The sequence below is a fragment of the Pyxicephalus adspersus genome, chromosome Z (genome assembly GCF_032062135.1).
Source record: "Pyxicephalus adspersus chromosome Z, UCB_Pads_2.0, whole genome shotgun sequence".
In the NCBI taxonomy this organism is placed as follows: domain Eukaryota; kingdom Metazoa; phylum Chordata; class Amphibia; order Anura; family Pyxicephalidae; genus Pyxicephalus; species Pyxicephalus adspersus.
This window is the reverse complement of record NC_092871.1, coordinates 79,916,314-79,935,764: the sequence shown is the minus strand read 5'-3', so window position 1 is coordinate 79,935,764 and position 19,451 is coordinate 79,916,314. Positions and strand designations below refer to the sequence as shown.

Here is a 19,451-nt window from a genome sequence, read left to right as displayed (position 1 = left end):
GTCTCACCGAGGGGTTGGAGAGGCGGAGCAGGACGCATTCCTGAAAGTTGACAGCGCAATTCCACTGGTCATACACAGCCAGTGCCAGTGGTTGATTTACAGCAAAACCTCAATCTGCACCGGTTAATTTGTGGTGTGGCCACTTGTTGGAATTCCACCTTTTACATGCTGCAGTGGCTGGCTGAACAACAGAATGCGGTGGTGGATTACGTGGCTAGTGTGCTCATTTGATGTTACAATACCTTACTTCAGCCCTGTGGAGTGGCTGCAAACTGAGGACTTGTGCACTGTATTGACACCTTTGGAAGAGGCGATCAGGATGATCAGCAGGGATCAGTGTCAGTGACACCATCACCATCATATGCCTGCTGGAACAGATGATGGTGGAGCTCGGACTAGGCATAGTGTACAGCAAATCCAGGAAGAGGAGGACGTAAAAGAGGATGAGGAGGACGTAAAAGAGGATGAGGAAGGGACTGCAGGAATGGGAGAAGGGGGAGAGGAGGATATGAAGGGTACATGGCATCCATTCATCCAAACACAAGGCGGCATGTTCCGGGGATTGCAAGACCAGGCAGAGGAGGACGACCCTGTGCTGCTGTTCGGCCCACAGGACTCTGGGTCCAGAATTTCCTTAGCTGTGGGGGCTTTGAGCCCTCTGTGCATACAGCACATAAAAACAAAGACTGACGACTATTGGATTGCTACATTACTTGATCAACGTTACAAGCCTGAGATAGAACAACTCATCTGACCCAATACAGGGGACCTAAAATGCAGCACTACCAAGAAGTGCTTGTAAGGGACTTGTGCTCAGCCTTTCCGTATGCCAGCAACAGCAGCAGGGATCCCTACGGCAGTTCCACCAGCCATGGCAGCCAAACAACCACCTTGGGAGGTCGTCTAAGCTGAATCAAAATTAAATATCTGTATATTTTGGATAGAAATACAGAATTTGTTCTTGCTTTTTTGATAGATAGCAAATGGTATCAGAATTAAATATCTGTATTTTTTGGAGAGAAATACAGAATTTTTTTTGTCTTTTTTGATAGATAGCAAGAGGTATCAGAAATAAATACCTGTATTTTTTGAGAAATACAGACATTTTTCGGCCTCCTCCTGCTGTTGCTTCTGCCACCTTGTCAGTACTCCATTCACAAAAATTGTATTACACACTTCTGGGTGTCATTGACGATGCACTACATCCAGCTCTAGATGCCAGTTACCAATGCCGTCAATGGTTTTTTGGAACAGCAGCCAACAGTTTATGTCCGGCTTTAATTTTACAAGGGTGTGGTGGAGTGCTGCGAAGCATGCTTGTACAAATTTTCATTTTTAAAAGCAAATGATGCTGTTCATTCTTGCAGCCTTTTTGGGAGTGGATGAAAAGTATTGAGGGCTGGACTGGTAACACATTGCAGTAGGTAAGAAGGGTAGTGGAGGGCCAAGACATGCTTTAAACTGTTCAGGCTTCAGTGTGTGGGTGAAAAAATAATTTTTCACCCAGTTTTTTTGCAGCTTCAAAGGAAGTTTCAATATGGTTTAAATATACATGTTAATGGCAGAGGTGACTGGCCCTTTAAACAAGCTACAAGCAAGTTTCAGGTTTTAGGAATCTTACAAGCCTCATGCAGTGGCGCAACCTGTTAGCAGTTTGTTTAAAATGTTAGAAATCCCTATATCTATACTTATCCTCCTCAAATGGAGTGCTTTAAAGACTTTTAAAAAGCAGACTGACTTTCACATACAGGTGATTCTACATAGGCGGCCTGTGCTGAATGTTAAAGACTGCAACTGGTTCTTTCTGAAATGCTAATTACCTATCTGACATGCTGATCCATCAGCTTTAGTATTTTTAAAAATATAGAAAAAAAGCCAAATTTTCAAACAGCCTAAATATTGCTCTTATGGAACGAAAGTATCATTACGAAAATCCTCCCCTCTAGTTTATCTTTAACTGGCGTTTTCTATTCTCCTATTTTCCTGCCTTCAATTAGTCCCCTTTTATGTTTCTAATATTTTAACATTGTCTTCACCATGGTTCTGAAACACAATAATTTGTCTGTTTTGTTTATGCACAAATATATATATATATATATATATATATATATATATATATAGTATAAATACAATATTGGTTGGTTTCCTTGATTGTATTACCCTAATGTGTTGTATGTTGTTTTTTTTTTGTTTTATGTATCTTTTTTGTTTTACGTATGTATCTTATTATTATGTATGTATTATTATGTATCGTATTATTATGTGTTTGTAATTTCACAGTTTGTTTTTTTTTTCAAAGTAAAAAAAATATCTGGTACAAAATGATTTTTAGTTGCATTATATAAAATATCTCAATATTAGAACTGTATGTTTTATGGCAACCTATAAACATCAAAGTCAGTCCATAAATTATGTGATTGGATTTTTTGAGGTAGCACTGACAGACACAGATAATAATAAAGTAATGAGGTCAGCTTGTCACCATAAGTTTATTGTCTTTGTATATTTACAAACTGTTCTTCCTGTGTGAAATGACAAACTAATGATCGATCTTAACTGCACCAGGGAAGGATTTCAATTAAACGAAGCTGCTAGCTTAATAATAATGGCTTTCATAGTAACCTAACAAATTTAATGCATGGACGCTCCCTTTAAGAAGCAGAGTCTGAAGCCTCGGAGCTATCTTTGACGTCTGTGCTCTCTGTGGCCTCGCTGACTTCACTCACGTCCTTGCTGTCCCCACTGTCCTCCATTCCATCACGTTTTCCAGTGGTGCCAACACACTTCTCATCTCGACAGCAGTCCCCAACGTGACCTGACCTATTATCAGATTTGTTTTCTATAGAGCTCAGGGGTTGAGGTCGATTCTTGTCCTTTAGTTCCATCTGTTTCCTTAACTGTAAAATAAAAAAAAAAATATTTAGTATATTTTTCTGGTATTTAAGACTTCATTGTAAATTAACTAAGGGAGCCAAGCCTGCAGGAATAGTGCCTGAATTATTTAAGGTCACCTCTGGGCCATAGCTTGATAAAAATGTGATTGATCAGTGTGCTCTTCCAACTTGTACACGTCACACATTTAGGATATTGATTGTACAGATATTGGAAATGCACACTGTATTAAAATGTCCCTAATACCACAGATGCAGATGCAGAGCCAGAAATTGATTTAAAAATTATTCCTAGGAACTAGAACATAAATTCATTGTCAGAGCTGGAAGAATAGAGAACTCACTGGCTTAACATTTCTTTAACGCTCTTTAAAATGTTTTGAAATAAAATATCATACAACAATAAAAAATGTTTGGAGTTCTCTGAATATCTCCTCTATTTGTATTTTTTTATTCATTAAACTTCTTTAACATGCACAGTGCTCCACATTTAAGGTCTTATATTGCATTTTTTTGTGGTTTTATTGCTAGTTTATTATGCATACTGTTTGACTAATAAAGCTAAAATACCTAAATAAAGCTAAAAAAGAAATAGAGGGGAGAAAATATAACACCACTGGGAAAAGAGGAGACTCTATACTCCCTAGTCGCGCCACCCATTCCTATAATTGTACCCTTATTACGTTTGATGCATATCCAAAAATGTATGAAAAAAATACATTTTGATGTTTATTATCCTCTAATACAATCGCAAGCAAGCAAACAAAGAATACATAAGTCACATTAAACAATATTTTATTAGAACAAATGTTCCACATACAGATAGTGGCTTTACTGACCTCTTCAGCCATCTGGGTGAGATCTCGCTTCATGGCGTATGCATCTTCACCATCAGCATAGTATTTAGGCTCTACCTCGCTAATTCTACAAATAGGGAGTAACAAAGAATTATATGTAAACTACAAAAAATGTCCTATGAATATGAAATCATAAAATTAACAGCATGCTTCAGTATATTTCAATTTAGTATATTATTGCTTGAATACCTAGCCCTATAAAAAAAAATTTCTGATCTAAACATAGTAAAAGACAGCTTTATGATAGACTGTAATGAACTAAAACAGGTTAAATTAATGCCTACTTTTTATGAAATAATCACAGCAAGGACTTAGAACTATGTAAGTTACAGAGTGGTGAAATAACTTTACAGAACACGTCAATCTCAATGTGAACAAATACTACTAGCTCAGAGATTAATCGAAACAACTACAGATAGTACTTAAAGCTATTCGCATACACCACAGAATTGCTCAGTGTGTTAATATAAAAACATATATAAAAAATTTGAATACTCACTGGAAGTTTAAGGTGTTGGAATATAAATGAAGTGCTGCTCGATTACTGCAAAAAACAACAAACAAACAAATTGTACAAGATTAATAACAAAATAAAAATAATGACTTGCTTAGTTATTACTCCCAAATAAAAACCATGATATTGTTTTGCAATACATTCAGAAACTAAAAACAAAAGGAAACTTACAGTAAGATCTTAAAAAGTAGTTAGGGATGCTATACTGCTATTTGAATGCGTGAACAGAGGGGGCCAAAATACTCTAAGCAGTGTTTCCTGACCCTTGTAACATGGAAGAACCCTTGAAATAACTTTCAGGTTCTCAGGGAACCCCTGGTATAAATACTATTTAGTAGTCTAATATAAAGGATACTATATAGACAGCACACAGTACTTTAGTGTGGTGGACAGTAGGAAGAATGCCTTCTAAAGTGCTGGCCACTGAAAGTATGTCATCCTCTAATGGTTTGGATGTATCACCACCACTAGTCTTGGTTTAGAGCCCAAAGCACTGCTCTAGCTCTTGAAGAACCAGCATTTGTACATTTACCAGCTTACAGCAGTGAATGGTTCTGAGCCATTCACTGCCACCCCAATTTATTCATTATTGGGTAGCTGTGGGTGAGAGACTACATGTCGCATCACACACACAAGGAGGCAGTTCAGTAGATGAAGCAGTGGTAATAGTACCACAACTTCACTGCCAGTCTTAGGGTTCTTCTGGGTTTGTAAACCTTCTGCTCCCTACAGCCTTCTTAACAAAGTTAAATGGCAAACATCAACGTAAGCCTTGCAAATTCCAAAAAAAAAAAAAAAACTGATCCTTTGTGTGTGCTGCACTTTCCTAATACCTAACTCAAGTTTCCAGTCTTTACAATTACAACTTCTGTCTTACTAAAACGAATATTTAGACCAGGCATAAGCAGCACTTTAGGCAGTATACCTTTTCCGCACATGCAAAGAAACATATTTAGCATTGAAGTTCTCAATCATTGCTCTGGAAGCTTGATCCATCAATTTTTGTGCCAGACCTAGTCGTCTGTGGGATCGTTTTACAGCCTAGGAGAGGAAAAAAAATGCAGATTTAAATATTGCAATAAACACAGTGAATTAGCTATAGTTGTGTACATACTAAAAGTAATCATACCAAAGAAGTGATATGGCCATGTGGAACATCATCTGGATCTTCCTCCCTTCAAATAAAAAAAAAAGGAAATCCATGATATTTAATCAAAACCTCACCCAAAATCCACATTACTTGTATCAAAAATGTATGCATTCATCTTCAACCACAAAACGTGTTTGTTATGGTTTTCCACTGTTATTCCTTTTTTTCTCTGTTAACTTGCTAAATAAAATTCTCATTCTGCACCTGGGCCAACATAATCAGAACCTGCCAACTTTCTAAAGTAAAGTTAAGTTTTGGCTGGAATTTCAAAGTAAAAAAAAAAAAAAAAAAAAAAAGGGCCCGGGGTGTCAATACATCCTTACAGAGTGTATTTCAGGGAAACATTCACTTTATGAACCCTATGCCTCTGCTTACTAATTAGTTAGAAACATTCACAACTATCTCAAGGACTATAAACCACCTCCTTCATGCTATGGAGAATGTGAACTGTGGTCTTGAAAAAATCTGTCCTGGAATAACAACACTTTGTTTTCACAGCTACAGTAGAGTGAATGAGCATTTTTACTCTAGAACAGAAGTATGTAGGATCTCGAGGTAAATAGAAAAGGAAAACAGGGGAAAAAACCTAAAATACATTAACCTTCTGGGCGGTTCATTTCAGTCTGGATTTATATGTATAAAAGCGGTACAACACACACACAAAGTATTTGATGCCTTGCTGATTTTGTACGTTTGCCCAAAGAAATGGCCAGTCTATAATTGTAATGGTAGGTTTATTCTAGGTGTGAGAGACAGAATAACAACAAAAGAACCCTCAAAACCCAGTGCTCAAAAGTCAGAGCTTGATAATGAGTGAAAAAAAGTATTTGATCCCCTATCAACCAGTTTGGAGACTGGCTAGGCCACTCCAGGACATTCATGTGCTTCTTTTTGAGCCACTCCTTTGCTGCTGGAATACCCATCCACGACCCATTTTCAAAGCCCTGGCTGAGGGAAGGAGGTGCAGTACATGGCCCCGTCCACTGTCCCTTTGATGCGGTGAAGGTGTCCTGTCCCCTTAGCAGAAAAACACCCCTAAAGCATAATATGTCCACCTCCATGTTTGACGGTGGGGATGGTGTTCTTGGGGTCATAGGCAGCATTCCTCCTCCTCCAACACGGCGAGTCGAGTTGATGCCAAAAGAGCTCAATTTTAGTCCCATTTGACCACAACACTTTCACCCAGTTCTCCTCTGGATCATTGAAATGTTTAGGAGGGCATCAAATACTTCTTTCCCTTAGTGTATAATATAACACACACACACACACAAAGTGAGGGAAAATAATATAATGATTACTTTGTATTGTATTCAATACAGTTAATCTGGAAATGTCAGTGCACTCCCTGGGGGACAGACCAGAGGAGGAGAATGGGGCCCGAGGATTGGACCTGACGGGAGGATGGGACATTGAAGGATGCCAATGGGATCAGGTAAGTCTTTATTTTTTTATGTTTTTAGCAACTCCTTTTTTTTTTTAACCTGAGACACACTCGGGGTTACCGCCAGGGAGGTTACATTTTTGTTCCTGGGTATAGATACATAGTTAAAGTGGAAGTAAACCAAAAACAAAAAAAGTAAAAAAAAGGAGGGAGGTTTCTTTTATCTGGTCCCATGTCGTCCTGGTATCTGTCTTCGGCGCGGTGCAGAGGGAGTGCCAGGCGGCGACATTTTCTCTTGTCTTCAGTGTTCTTCTTCCTACATCACCTTATCTCTCAGTGCGCAGGTGGGCAAGTTGGGGTGGCATAGATTGGGAAAAAACTTGCCGATCTCACTGCGCATGCGTAAGATCTGCAATTTTTTCCCTATTGATGAAAAGAATAAAAGGGTTGTCTCCCCCTTGATGTAAAGTGAAAATTCTGAGTTTAGGTACGCTTTAAGCATTACTTTTCTGAAAGACACATGTAGACTGAATTTGCAACAATGGCATCTACCATACCTTTTGAAGATAGATTTATTTTAAAGAACATTTCCAGAGATCATAGACAATTTAGGGGAACCATTGGGCTAATTTGAGTTCTCTAACCACATGAGGATTTCAGTGAGACTTAACAAGTACATTTCAACAATGATATGTTTGAATCTGACTGGAGGTTGTGAGAACCTTTTTAGTACTGATGATGTATGTCTGGCTTTCAGGATACGTCTCATAGCAAGGACACTGCTGTGGCTGCATTTGGAAATTACTGGACTAAGTAGTAATGGTTTACCTTGAGTTATAAGATCTAAATAGGAGACAAAAATGTAAATGTTTGACACAAGTGGTAAATCAGTAGAATACTGGGAATACTTACATTTTTGCTAAGACGTAACCAACAATTTTTCCATTTTCATCTTCTGCAATGTAAGAGAGCTAGAAAAATAATAACAAGGATCAATGCTTCATCTTGATAACCAACAACTAACCCACCTAACAGTTGTGAAAACAACTTCACCAAATGTATAATGTTAGGGGATTTCTTGTTATAGAATGACAGGGCTCACTCTTCTGCTACTATTTTTACTCCTGTGTTGTCACCCTGTCAAATGGCATAGAAAAAGCCAGCTGTAGTGATCATCATTAAACCTTGCCCTGAGAAATGCCATGCAGCCATCTTGGAGTGTGACATTTTGAAAAGAATGACTACTAGGAAGCTACACAGGATAAAAAAAAAATATTTAATTTAAAATAAATGGCAATCAGTTATGACGCACACAGCTTTAGCAAACCAAATATTTTTGGTTCGTACAGATCTACTGACAGGTAAAAAGTCCAACTGACAGATAAGGTTTAATAACATTTTAGTAAATCTAATCTACAGTTAATAAACTGAAGATAACATGAATGTTAAGGCTACCCCTAAACCTAATTGGTAAGGTAGAATTGGTAACAAATAAACAGTCTACTAAAAGATACCCTGCCTAACCTATTTCAGGGTATTCTGCAAAACCATTATTACTGGGTCATCACCAATGTTGGGTCATCACCAATGATAAGGTCAATGCCAGGACTACAAACATGCTTGTTCAGCAGAAAAAAGAAAAAAAAAATGAATGTTTTCGACCATTCATATCACTATAAAAAGGTGACTTGAAATGCTTCAGCCAGCACTGCAAATCTAACTTTCTTTGTTGCAAACATGCTTGAGTTCTTCTGCATAGATTTCAGAATGAAACACACTATATCTTATCTTGAACAATGCAAAAAAATGAAATGAATAAATAAAAAAGGACCACACCATAGAGCCAACCATGTCCTGGAGGGACTTCAGTATTGCCATTGAAGGAAAAATAAAGAAAAAAAATAAAAGTGATAAATTTTCAGGCATCACCAAGTGAAACACACAACGTACCTGTGGCCAGGAGAGTCCATGGTAAAAGTAATACTTCATCTGGTAATTTTCTGGCAAACACAGCAAGTTGCAGTGCTGCATATTCATGAGGTCCTCGGGCTGTAAAGAGGAGTTGCAAAAGTCAGTACAGAAAATATGGGGAAAAAAAGGCATGAAGAACATGAAGAACCCTCATGAGTAGAGATTAACAACAATCTAAACATTAACTTCTCTGGCTTGCAGTATACGGAGTTCCTCCATAAACAATAAAAGGAAAACCTCTGGATTATTTGTATGACTAAGATAGGTTAAACAGGGCGTTTGCTGCTTACGTCTGTCAACCAGTTCTGAAGCACCTGAAAGCTTTGAAACGAACGAGCAGTTGAAATCTCTTTTTGTATAAATGTTTACCAACAATGGGGTTTAATAGATGTTTTACATAAAAGGGTAGACAACTTGCAGAGACAGCAATGATAGTGCACCATGATAGAGGGGCAGTCAGCTCAGGCTGGCAGAGGTAGCATTGATAGTGTACCACCAACCCGACTCTCTCCTCTACAATCTATTATGAATGCTGCAGCCAGACTCATCCATCCTTCCCTCCGCTCCTCTTCTGCTGCATCTATTTGTAGTTCTCTCCATTGGCTTCCATTTCACCTTAGAATAAAATTTAAGCTCCTGTGCTTTGCCTTTAAATCCTTACACAGTTCTTGTCCAACTTACCTTTCTGACCTGGTAGATAAATACTCCCCTAGCCGCTCTCACCGCTCCTCCAATGACCTACTAATGACTTCCTCACTCATAACCTCATCAAACGCACAGATACAAGTCTTTTCTAGAGCTGCCCCGACTCTCTGGAATGGTCTTCCCCGTCCTATTCAGCTTGCTCCTACTTTCTGCTCATTTAAGCTCCCTGGAGGTTTAATTATATCAGTATTTTTATGCCGAAAGCGGCACATTTGTTTGCATGGAAATTTCTTTTACATTGTAGGTCTGTAATTCTTTGGCATAACTCACCGAAATAAGTCCAATATTTAATTAAATAAAAAAATACAAAAATTTGTTAAAAACAAAGGTGCTTAAAAATACTGGAACCTGTAATACAACTGTACAGTAGCATATATATTATGAGTGCTCCACCCAGAAATTTTTTGGAGCCGGGTGGAATCCCCTGTATTTTGACCCAACTCTTCAGTAACCACCCAAAACCAGCTGGGTGGTTTCTGAAAAGTGCTGGGTGGTACGCCCGGCCATAAGGAAATAAATATATATATATTTATTTATATATTAAAAAAATACACATATATTCAATCTATTACTTACTTTGTATTGGATTCATTACAGTGATTTTGTATTGAATCCAATACAAAATATTTTGAATTTCCAGCACGCATCGACGTCACCGGGAACGTCAGCCCACTCGCTGGGGGAAGATTGGAGGAAGAGGACGCGGCCAAAGGACGGGCAGGACGCCAATGGCACCAGGTAAGTGTTTTACTTATTACTTTTAGCTAAAATGAATGCGACGCCGCCGATGGGACCAGGTGTTTTTTAGCTACCCCGAGTGTGACACTGGTTTACTGCTTTCAGCATGTTTTATTTTACCGAGCCAGACTCAGAATCACCAGGGGTTAAAAGAGCACTCAAAACACTATTTTTTCAAACTTGCCTACCCATCTTCTTCTGTTTCTTAAAACCATCACTACTTCCCACCACTACATATCTCCCCTCCTATTGTGCGATACTTCCCCCACCTCCTAGATTGTAAGCTCTTCGGGGCAGGGTCCTCTCCTCCTCCTGTGTCACTGTCTGTCATTTGCAACCCCTATTTAATGCACAGCGCTGCGTAATATGTTAATGCTATATAAATTCTATTTATTATGAATAATAATATAGCAGGCATATGTTGCAATGTTCTTTGACTATACTCAGTGCCTCCTGGTCTCCTCAATAAAAATCCCCATATATTAGGAATGTACCCATGGAGAGCTGGCCCAGCACACAGAGCCTCAGCATGCCAGGCGTGAAGCATCATGGGAATGTCAGCCATACTTCTCATGCAATGTCTCCAATACAAGCATGCCGTTTTTTCAACACAACCTCATCACTGAACGCGCTTCCTTCCTCGGAATACACCCCGCACCCCCTGCCCGGTCCCCTCACCCACACATTTGCCCTAAATTCGCCTCTCACCCGTGCGTTTCGGATATTCATAGCGCCGGTGTCCTAAAGCACAGAGCTTCTTAGAAAAGGAGAGGGCGGGGAAGCAGACGTCACGTGACAGGAAGCACAGCAGGGTAAGGTTACAAGGTGGTCTGTGACCCGGAAGTAATGATTTGGTGAGGTAACAGTAAGGGGGGGGGGGGGTTGCACGTGGATTGACAGTCTTGGGGTAAACAAACATTTTTGTGTTTTTAGCTTCCTACAAGGTATGTTAGGGAAGATCCAAAAGGCAGTGTTACCATTGCATATTTATGCATGGAAACTGGGGAATAGACAAATGTAATCACTTTTAATAATAACAAAAAATGGTAGATCAGACTGCTGGGTGAAAACATTTTATAACATATTCAAACTTGCCTACCCATCTTCTTCTGTCTTTTGAAACCATCACTACTTCCCACCATTACATATTCCCCTCCTATTGTGTGTAAATTCCCCCACCTATTAGATTGTAAGCTCTTTGGGGCAGGGTCCTCTCCTCCTGTATCACTGGGTCCACTCCTCCTGTATGACAGACTAATACAGACAGTGGTCTGTATTAGTCTGTCATTTGCAACCCCTATTTATTGTACAGCGCTGCGTAATATGTTGGCGCTATATAAATCCTGTTTATTATTAATAATAACAGCGGTCGATGGCCGTGGCTCTGGTCAGTGCACCCCTGAGCAAGGTAAGGAGAGGGACGCTGTTGGGGGTACGCACCGGCCAGAGCGGCGGACCATGTCCCCCATACAGATCCCATGCTCAGGGAAGTGGGCGGGCTGTGTCCTTGGACACAACCTGCCCATTCTCCGATCGCAGATCTGAGCCTGAGTGGGTGGGGTTATGTATTCATGACCTCACTTTGGGCGAGTGACACCTGGCTCCCCCCGCATGTCCGGTCAGGAGCCGGTAATTTTAGTGGTCTGTGGGACCAAAAAGGTTGGCGACCACTGTTTTTTAAGGACAAGAGACACTTGGGGGGGAGGGTATTGTGACCATTGCAGGGTGGCATGAAGGTGCCTAAAGCAGAACTAAACTACAAACAAAAAAAAAATCACACTTTTAAAGCGTACCTAAACTTAGAATTTTCACTTTACATAAAAAAAGTAGACATGCTGGAGATGTAACAAGGACACTGGCACAATGCTACATATATTCTGGTCGTGTCCTCGACTCTCTGAGTTCTGGTTAACAGTTAGGATTGTGTGTCAGAAGCTAACGGTGCAGGAGGTCTCTGAGGACCTGGCTTTTTTATTGTTGCTTCTCCATGACTGGCCCCATAAGAGTTCTGCAAATTCAATCATAAAATCCATCGTCCCTTTGGCTCTGGCTGAGTAAGGTCAATGAGTTAATGTTAATGGAGGACTTAACGGCCAGTGTTCACGTTAGAAGTGAAAATGTTTATTATCTATGATTGAATCTTGCTGTAGCTGGTGTTTTTTTTTAAATGCAACACTCTTTTTTTTTTAAAAATTAAAAAAGGGGTGCAGTACCGCCCACTAATTCTCGATCACCTAGGTGATTAAATCTACCTACATCATGCATCCCAGGAGGCTTTCGGCTGCTCCTTCTGCACATGCCCGAGAAGGAGCCCTTTTGCCAAAAGGGAAGGAAATTCGCAATCTCACGCATGCGCAGTGAGATCTGCAAGTTTTTTCCCATCTACGTTACCTGATCTCGTGCCTGGGTTGGGTGATGTAGCAAGAGAATTCAGTAAGAAGAGGAGAAGATGGCAGCGCTTGGTACGCTGGCCCAAAAACGGCTACCGGGACGACGCGGGACCCGATGTAAGAAACCTTTGGACACCTGCACTGAGGGATTCAAGGTAATAATTTTTTTTTTGTTTTGGGTTTACTTCTCTTTAATCCCGCAGATCCCTCAATGACCCTGGTCCTTCCCACAATCCTGTCCTGCATCGTCCTGTAATTCCTGTTCGTCCTGGCGCAGAGGAAGCACTGAGTGCCACCATCCTCGGTCTTCGGTTCGATCTTCTTTCTTCGTCACCTGCACAGGGGCAGGATCAGGTGAGGTAGCCGCTGTGAAGGGGAAAAAAAGAGTGCTGATTTCACTGCACATGCGTGAAATCAGATTCTCTTTCCCCTAGGAGGAAAATGCTCCTTCTGCACATGTCCGAGATTAGAGCATGTGCAGAAGGAGCACCCAGAGCCTCCCAGGATGTGTGACGTATGTATCAAGGGAGGCTCTACGCTCCCAATAAGTCTTGATTGCCACGTTGGGTTTTATTATTATTACACAGTATTTATATAGCGCCATCATGATACGCAGCGCTGTACAAAGTCCATAGTCGTGTCACTAGGGTTCCAGGGTTGCTGGAATGCAGTGTTAGTGCAGCAGGGTCAACCAGGCGTCGGGAGTGCAGCTTCACTGTGATAGGGGGACAGAGAGTGGGGAGCTGGGTGATAGGGGGTGCAGTGCCAAAGCTATGGGGTGAAATGGACTTGTTGAATGAGTGGTCATGCATGATATGAAATAGCACTTCCAATATTGTGAGGTGGATGGCACAAGAGCTGGAGAATTAGATTTTTTTAATTATATTATTTTATTATAATATTATTATATTTTTATTTTAGTTAAATCGAACATTAAAGTGGGCGTAAACTCTTACATATAAGGATAGACAACTTTTATATGTAAAAGGAAAAATGTTAATTATTTTTTAATTTTTTAAAAAAAGGAAAACGGTGCAACACCTTCTCTTTCAGTCTTGATCTCCACCGGATTTGCTCTTTTTTTTCCGCTTTACAGTGGGCTATGTCACCTGATCTCACACCTGCGCAGTGAGAGATCAGTTGAGGTGTCAAGAAGACGGCGCCCAGCTTTTCCTCAGCGCCGGGACAAAGAGGAATTCCATGATGAGGTGGAACCAGATCACGGGAAGGGCCAGCGCTATCGAGAGATCTGCAGATTTAAAGGTAAGTGTCATTTTTTGTTTTAGTTTAGTTCCTCTTTAAGATCAAAAATGTTCAATGTTCAAAAACTTTAATGTTTAGGTTTAATTTTCTTTAGTGAGGGGTTCTTAATTAAATTAAATTTCGAGTGGCTTTTTACTATCGTTTTTTATTTTTATTTTAGGTTGGTCACGTGACTTACAGGGTACTCTTCCTCTTCGGATCTCTTCCAGCATTGGGCAGCCCTTACCGATAGAGAAATGGGCATCCCATTTTTTCGGGTTGAATGATACAGGCTCTTTTTAATGCCACACATGATCAGCTTCAGCTTTGGTTGCCAGTATACTTGGAAATCATGGCTTCCCCTGCCCTTGCTGGGAAAAAATGAACTAATGAAGTTACGTCATCCCGGTCTGCCAAATCAGGATGGCTGAAGTAAAGAAAGTGTCTTCAGAAAGTGAAGAAAGAAGAAGATGGAGGGTGGACAGGTGAGTATCGAGGGTTTAGTTCTGTTTGTCATTGGAGCAAAGAAGAATGCCTAAGTGCTTATGTTATCGGCTTTACTCTGCATTCTATAGAGAATTTGTCTCTGTATTTGGCTAGGGTGGTGTTCAGCACCAGTTTTAGGGTCCTGGATCTTATACAGTGGTAAAAAAAGTGAACTCTTGAACAAAAAATGAATCTAAAGCTCAAAAACAATCAGATGCTATCACTAACATTAGCACTAGGAACAAAGAACCAGTAAAATTTAGCACCACCTGCTCATATCCTGTATATAATATTAGGTATCTTCATAAAAACTGAGAAAGTTCAGAAAAGTTCAAAGTGTTCTGACTTATACATAGGTTACAGAGTAAATGAAGCTGTTTTCTAATGTAACATAACTCTTGAAAGTGGAACTAAACTAAAACCAAAAAAATTACACTTACCTTTAATCCGGCAGATCCCTCGATGGCGCTGGTCCTTCTTGCGATCCAGTCCTGGGACTCCTCTTTGTCCCGGTGCAGAGGAAGCCCCGGGCGCCGCCATCTTCTGTCTTCTCTTCCGGTCTTCTTGCTACATCACCTGAACTCGCACTGCACAGGTGTAACATCGAGTCACATAGCCGCTGTAAAAGAGAAAAAAAAAGACTGCTCATGCGTGAGATCGGCATCTCTTTCCACTTGGTAGAAAAGATGGCCCTTCTGCGCATGCCCAAGATTGGAGCACGCACAGAATGACCAGCCAGGGCCTCCCGGGATGCATGACGTAGGTATTCCAGGAGGCTCTGCACTCCAATTAGACTTAAAGGGGTGGTGCAGAACCCCCCTTTTTTTTTTTTTGAAAAAGTATGTTGCACTGAATCCTCCAATATACTTAGCTTACTGTTACTATGCATGATGTTAACTGGTCGGTTTTGACCCCTGTCTTAAATCAGCCATAAAATACCTTGAAAACAATTATTTTTCATCCAATTTGTTTCTTACCTCTTGGTTACCTTGTTAGGCTTCCTTATCTATAAAAATATTGGTTTTAGTATTTTTGGTGTGACCCCAATGGCCTTTTTTTGATAGCATATCTTCCGTTGTTATTTAAAAAAAAAATCGTAAACTGGACCTTTAAGAGAATTATATAAGTAAATAAAAGATATCTCTTAAATGTTTGTTTTTTATTTCTTTTGATGTTAATATTATTAACTATAGTAACAAATATGGTGTTACGGGTCAGTTTTGACCCATATTTATTTACTTCAACAAAAGGCAAAAAAAAGTTTTTTTCTTTCAAAAATAGAAAAGCAGAACAAGTAATAATACAAAATGTAGATTTGCAAGGTTAAACAAACAAAAACCAATCAAGCAAATCAAACCAATAGAAAATATTTGTGCAAGAACATGCATGTCTGTGTTTGTTCAGATGCATATGTGGCCAAAAGTGAAACTTTTAGTGTGTTCTTTGCATAAATATTTTTTGCAGTGGAAGCGTTTGTCTTCCTGTCCTTATTGCTAGGGCAGACCTGACACCTCTTTATTTTAGAATCAGGTGGATTCAATGGAGTTGTGGCTGTGCTGGTTGATGCTGAGGCAGGGCTGGCTGAGGATGCTGGCGCTGATGTTCTTTGTGTTGTTGATGACATAGACGGAGTGCTTGGCGAGCTCTGCAGCTGTCTGACAATGGCTGCAGCGTGTCTCGTGGAACCTGTTTCCTCTGCTCAATGTGCGCCTTGACAAGGGAATTTTGTAGCTCCTCAAAAAATATTCTCCAAATGCATTGTACGTAGACTCATCTAAGATGTTATAAAACAAAACCATTGGCCATCTCCAGGTCATTCGCTGACAAATGTGGGTGGAAGTCATCTTGTCCAGGTTGTCAACTCCTCCTTTGTTTTTTTATTGTAATCCAGGATAAATATGGGCTTTTTGTCAGTTCTTGATGGCACAGCTGCATTCTTGTGAAAAGTGGACATACGTGTCACACTCTGGTTACTTTTTGGACAATATGAAACAACAGTGGTGGTGTCTGTAGATGCAAATTTTGAAGAAAGTGGAGCCCTGCCCTGCAACTGCAAAATTTCAGTTGGCAGCTCAGGTTTATTATTTCGCATTGTGCCGACCATGGTAAGTTTCCTCACGAGAAGTTCTTGTCCAAGGTCATTGCTAGTACAAAAATTGTCACACATGATATTGTGACTCTGCAGTCCAGTATTCATATTGAGGACTACACGTTTTCCTTGGATGTTCTCTAAGATGCCACTTGCAGGTTTGCCTTTGTAAACCTGTAGATTCCACACTTAGCTTGTTCTTGCATCACAGGCTGCCCAGATTTTATTCCGTATTTGCCTGGCTTACTGGGCATGTATTGCCGGAAGGGGCATTTTCCTCAGAAAGGGACAAAACGTTCATCTACTGTCACCCGAAGCCCAGGGTGAAACATCAGTGGAAGGAGCTGCACCCATCTCTCACAGACATCCCTGATGGGAGCAAGCTTGTCAGCGTTTGCTCTAATATCTCTGTTGTCAAATCTGAGGACTCTTGATATCATTCGAAAGGTCGGAAGTGACATTGTTGACCGGAAAATTGTTCTGCCTGATAAGGCGTCCCAAAGACTATGTGTGGCCTTGTTACAGGATCTGTACACTGCAAGAAGAAGAATACCAATGGAAGTATCCATATTCCTCATCAATGTCATTCCATATGTCCCCATTGACTTTTTTTCCTTCAAGGTTTGTCATAGAAAATATGATTTTGTTTTAGTGAATATGGTATGAACAATTCAGAACATGTCTTGATGTCACTTACTCTAGTCACAGCTAACCTTGTGACCCCAGGGGTCATTTTAGTGTGTGTATTATTTTAGTTTTGTAAACAACCCTAAGTATATAGGAAGGTTAAAAAATTTAGAAGGGTTGTCTACACTTCTATGTAAAGTAAAAATATTGAGTTTAGGTATGCTTTAAATACTTGAATGGCACATCACCATCTACTGTTGGTGAACAATAATATACAAAGGATCATTTAGGAGCAAGACCCATCATACCAAACACAAATGTACAAAATACTTTAAAACAGCATGGTGGGCAACATGATTGCTCAGTGGTTAGTACTCTGGCTTTTGCAGTGCTGGGTCCCAGGTTCCAATCTGTGCCAGGGCACTATCTGCATGAAGTTTTCAGGTTCTCCTCGTGTTTGCGTAGGTTTCCCCCGGGTACTCCAGTTTCCTCCCACATTTCAAAAACATGCAGATAGAGCAATTGGCTTCCCCCCCCAAAAAAAATTGACCTTAGACTGTATTAAAGACATATGACCATGGTAGGGACATCGGATTTTGAGCCCCTTTGAAGGACAGCTAGTCACATGACTATGGACTTTGTAAAGTGCTGCATAATATGTGGTATGTGGTGTGATATATAAATACTGTGTAATAAAATATTAAAAAGCCCATGCAATTTTAAGTTTTTCCTCCTTTAAAAAAATGTTTTACTCACCGTGGATGTAATGCAGTCAGGTTACTTAAGGTTGAGGTAAATCTAAGGCAGTATTTCCTCCAGGGGTTGCTGGGGATTCCTTAAGCAATGAGAAATCTGTGCCCCTCAGGTCAGTATTACTGACACTAAGAATCTTTTTGGCTATCTGTAAGGATGACATTCTTCTCAATGACCAGCAGTGTAGGAGCCATTCTTCCTGAGAAGTGACTGACCAATATACTGTGAGCTGTGGATTTAGTAATTACAGAAGGGCTTATATGAAGACCTAAACGTTATTTTTAATGGTTCACCCATGTTAAAAATTTCAGGAAAAGCTGAATTAAAGATGAGGCTTATCTAGCCAATAGGCCCATGACAACAATACAGCCAAGCTAGCTGTCAACCTTGGTCTGATGGATGCAGGAGTTCTAACTAGACCCTTAAAGCTGGGCTTGTTGCTTGTCGTTAGTACTTGCAAAACCACCACTGACCAAGTCATGCCCTCTGCCTGGGAAATAAGATAACACCTTGTACGCTGTCCTGATGAAATAAAGTTGTCAAGAAGTGACTCTGGGCCAGTCAAGACTCAAAAATGATTGAAGGAGGCTCTGTGTTAGCCTTGGGGAGGGACTACCTACATCAGGAAAGTGAGCACTTTGAGTTATGGAAAATATAACTTGAGCCCTATAAATGCTATCTGACTCCTAGAGGATGAATGGCGCAGTGTGCTCTATAAAGTGAATAGCCCATGTAAGGGGCACTTCACAACTGACCTCCAATTTAAAAGGGCACAAATGTGTAGGGGTGACCCAACCACATACCACCAATGTATAAGACCCCTACACTGACCACCAATTTGAGGGGTCCCTTAACCATATACCACCATGTGTGTGTCACTGTGGATAGCATGTCATGGATTACATAACCCAGACTACTGTGGTATTTTGTGTACCTTAGTCTGGACCAATGTGCTCTGTATAAAGCACTGCAACAGTTACTGTTACTTGCTGATAAAATATCATTTATTCATTTTTTTACCTCTCCCTGTATATTCCTGTTCTTTCAGCCAACTTCTTTTTTAAGTAATTGAAAATGTACAATCTGGTCTTTGAATGACATGAGTTGGATCAACCTGCATGACATCTGTATTGTACAATCATTATAAAATTGTACGGTATCACTTATAATACAAATCAATTGTCGAAATGATGGTTAAAAATAAATGACCCCCAATGTGTCAAGAAATTTGCAACACTTGCCCCATCTCCTAAATTGTAAGCTCTTCGGGGCAGGGTCCTCTCCTCCGCCTGTGTCACTGTCTGTATCTGTCTGTTATTTGCAACCCCTATTTATTGTACAGCGCTGTGTAACATGTTGGCACTATATAAAAACTGTTTAATAATAACAATAAAATAATATTCTAAAGCAAAATTCTGGGTGTAGAATTTTTTTTAACCACCTAGCCGTTATGCCCGTACGAAGGTCGGGCAAAAAAAAAATGGCTAGGATGGTTAACCCCGTATTTTTGTCACATCCCTACCTCCATGGTCCCGCTGTGCACATCCAGCGTCGTTTTCCTATTCCAGCGTCGTCGTCCGTCGATCTCCCTCTCCAGCGTCGGGTGCCAGCTGAACACAAGATACCGGCCGGCGGAACACAAGATACCGGCCGGCGG

At 40.3% G+C, this 19,451-nt stretch overlaps 2 protein-coding genes across 3 annotated transcripts in view; one reads left to right on the top strand and one right to left on the bottom strand.

Moving 5' to 3' along the window:
- Positions 1–2,470: 2,470 nt before the first annotated feature.
- On the bottom strand, positions 2,471–11,036 carry NAA10 (N-alpha-acetyltransferase 10, NatA catalytic subunit). Its single transcript, XM_072430732.1, has 8 exons — positions 10,916–11,036; positions 8,744–8,842; positions 7,706–7,764; positions 5,392–5,437; positions 5,188–5,303; positions 4,248–4,292; positions 3,731–3,815; positions 2,471–2,897 (listed from the first exon to the last, which is right to left on the bottom strand). The coding sequence occupies exons 1-8, from the start codon at positions 10,934–10,936 to the stop codon at positions 2,652–2,654; spliced, it is 717 nt and encodes a 238-aa protein (XP_072286833.1). The 5' UTR covers positions 10,937–11,036; the 3' UTR covers positions 2,471–2,651.
- Positions 11,037–11,082: 46 nt separating this feature from the next.
- The window catches only part of PHF8 (PHD finger protein 8), a 41,739-nt gene continuing 33,370 nt past the window's right edge, over positions 11,083–19,451 (top strand). The window contains exons 1-3 of one of the 2 annotated variants that reach the window (XM_072430728.1): positions 11,083–11,114; positions 13,694–13,860; positions 14,021–14,324. The gene's annotated coding sequence lies outside the window, so the exon portion shown is untranslated. Of the gene's footprint in view, positions 11,115–11,205; positions 13,861–14,020; positions 14,325–19,451 lie in introns of those variants that run through there. The other variant, XM_072430730.1, reaches the window with a different exon arrangement.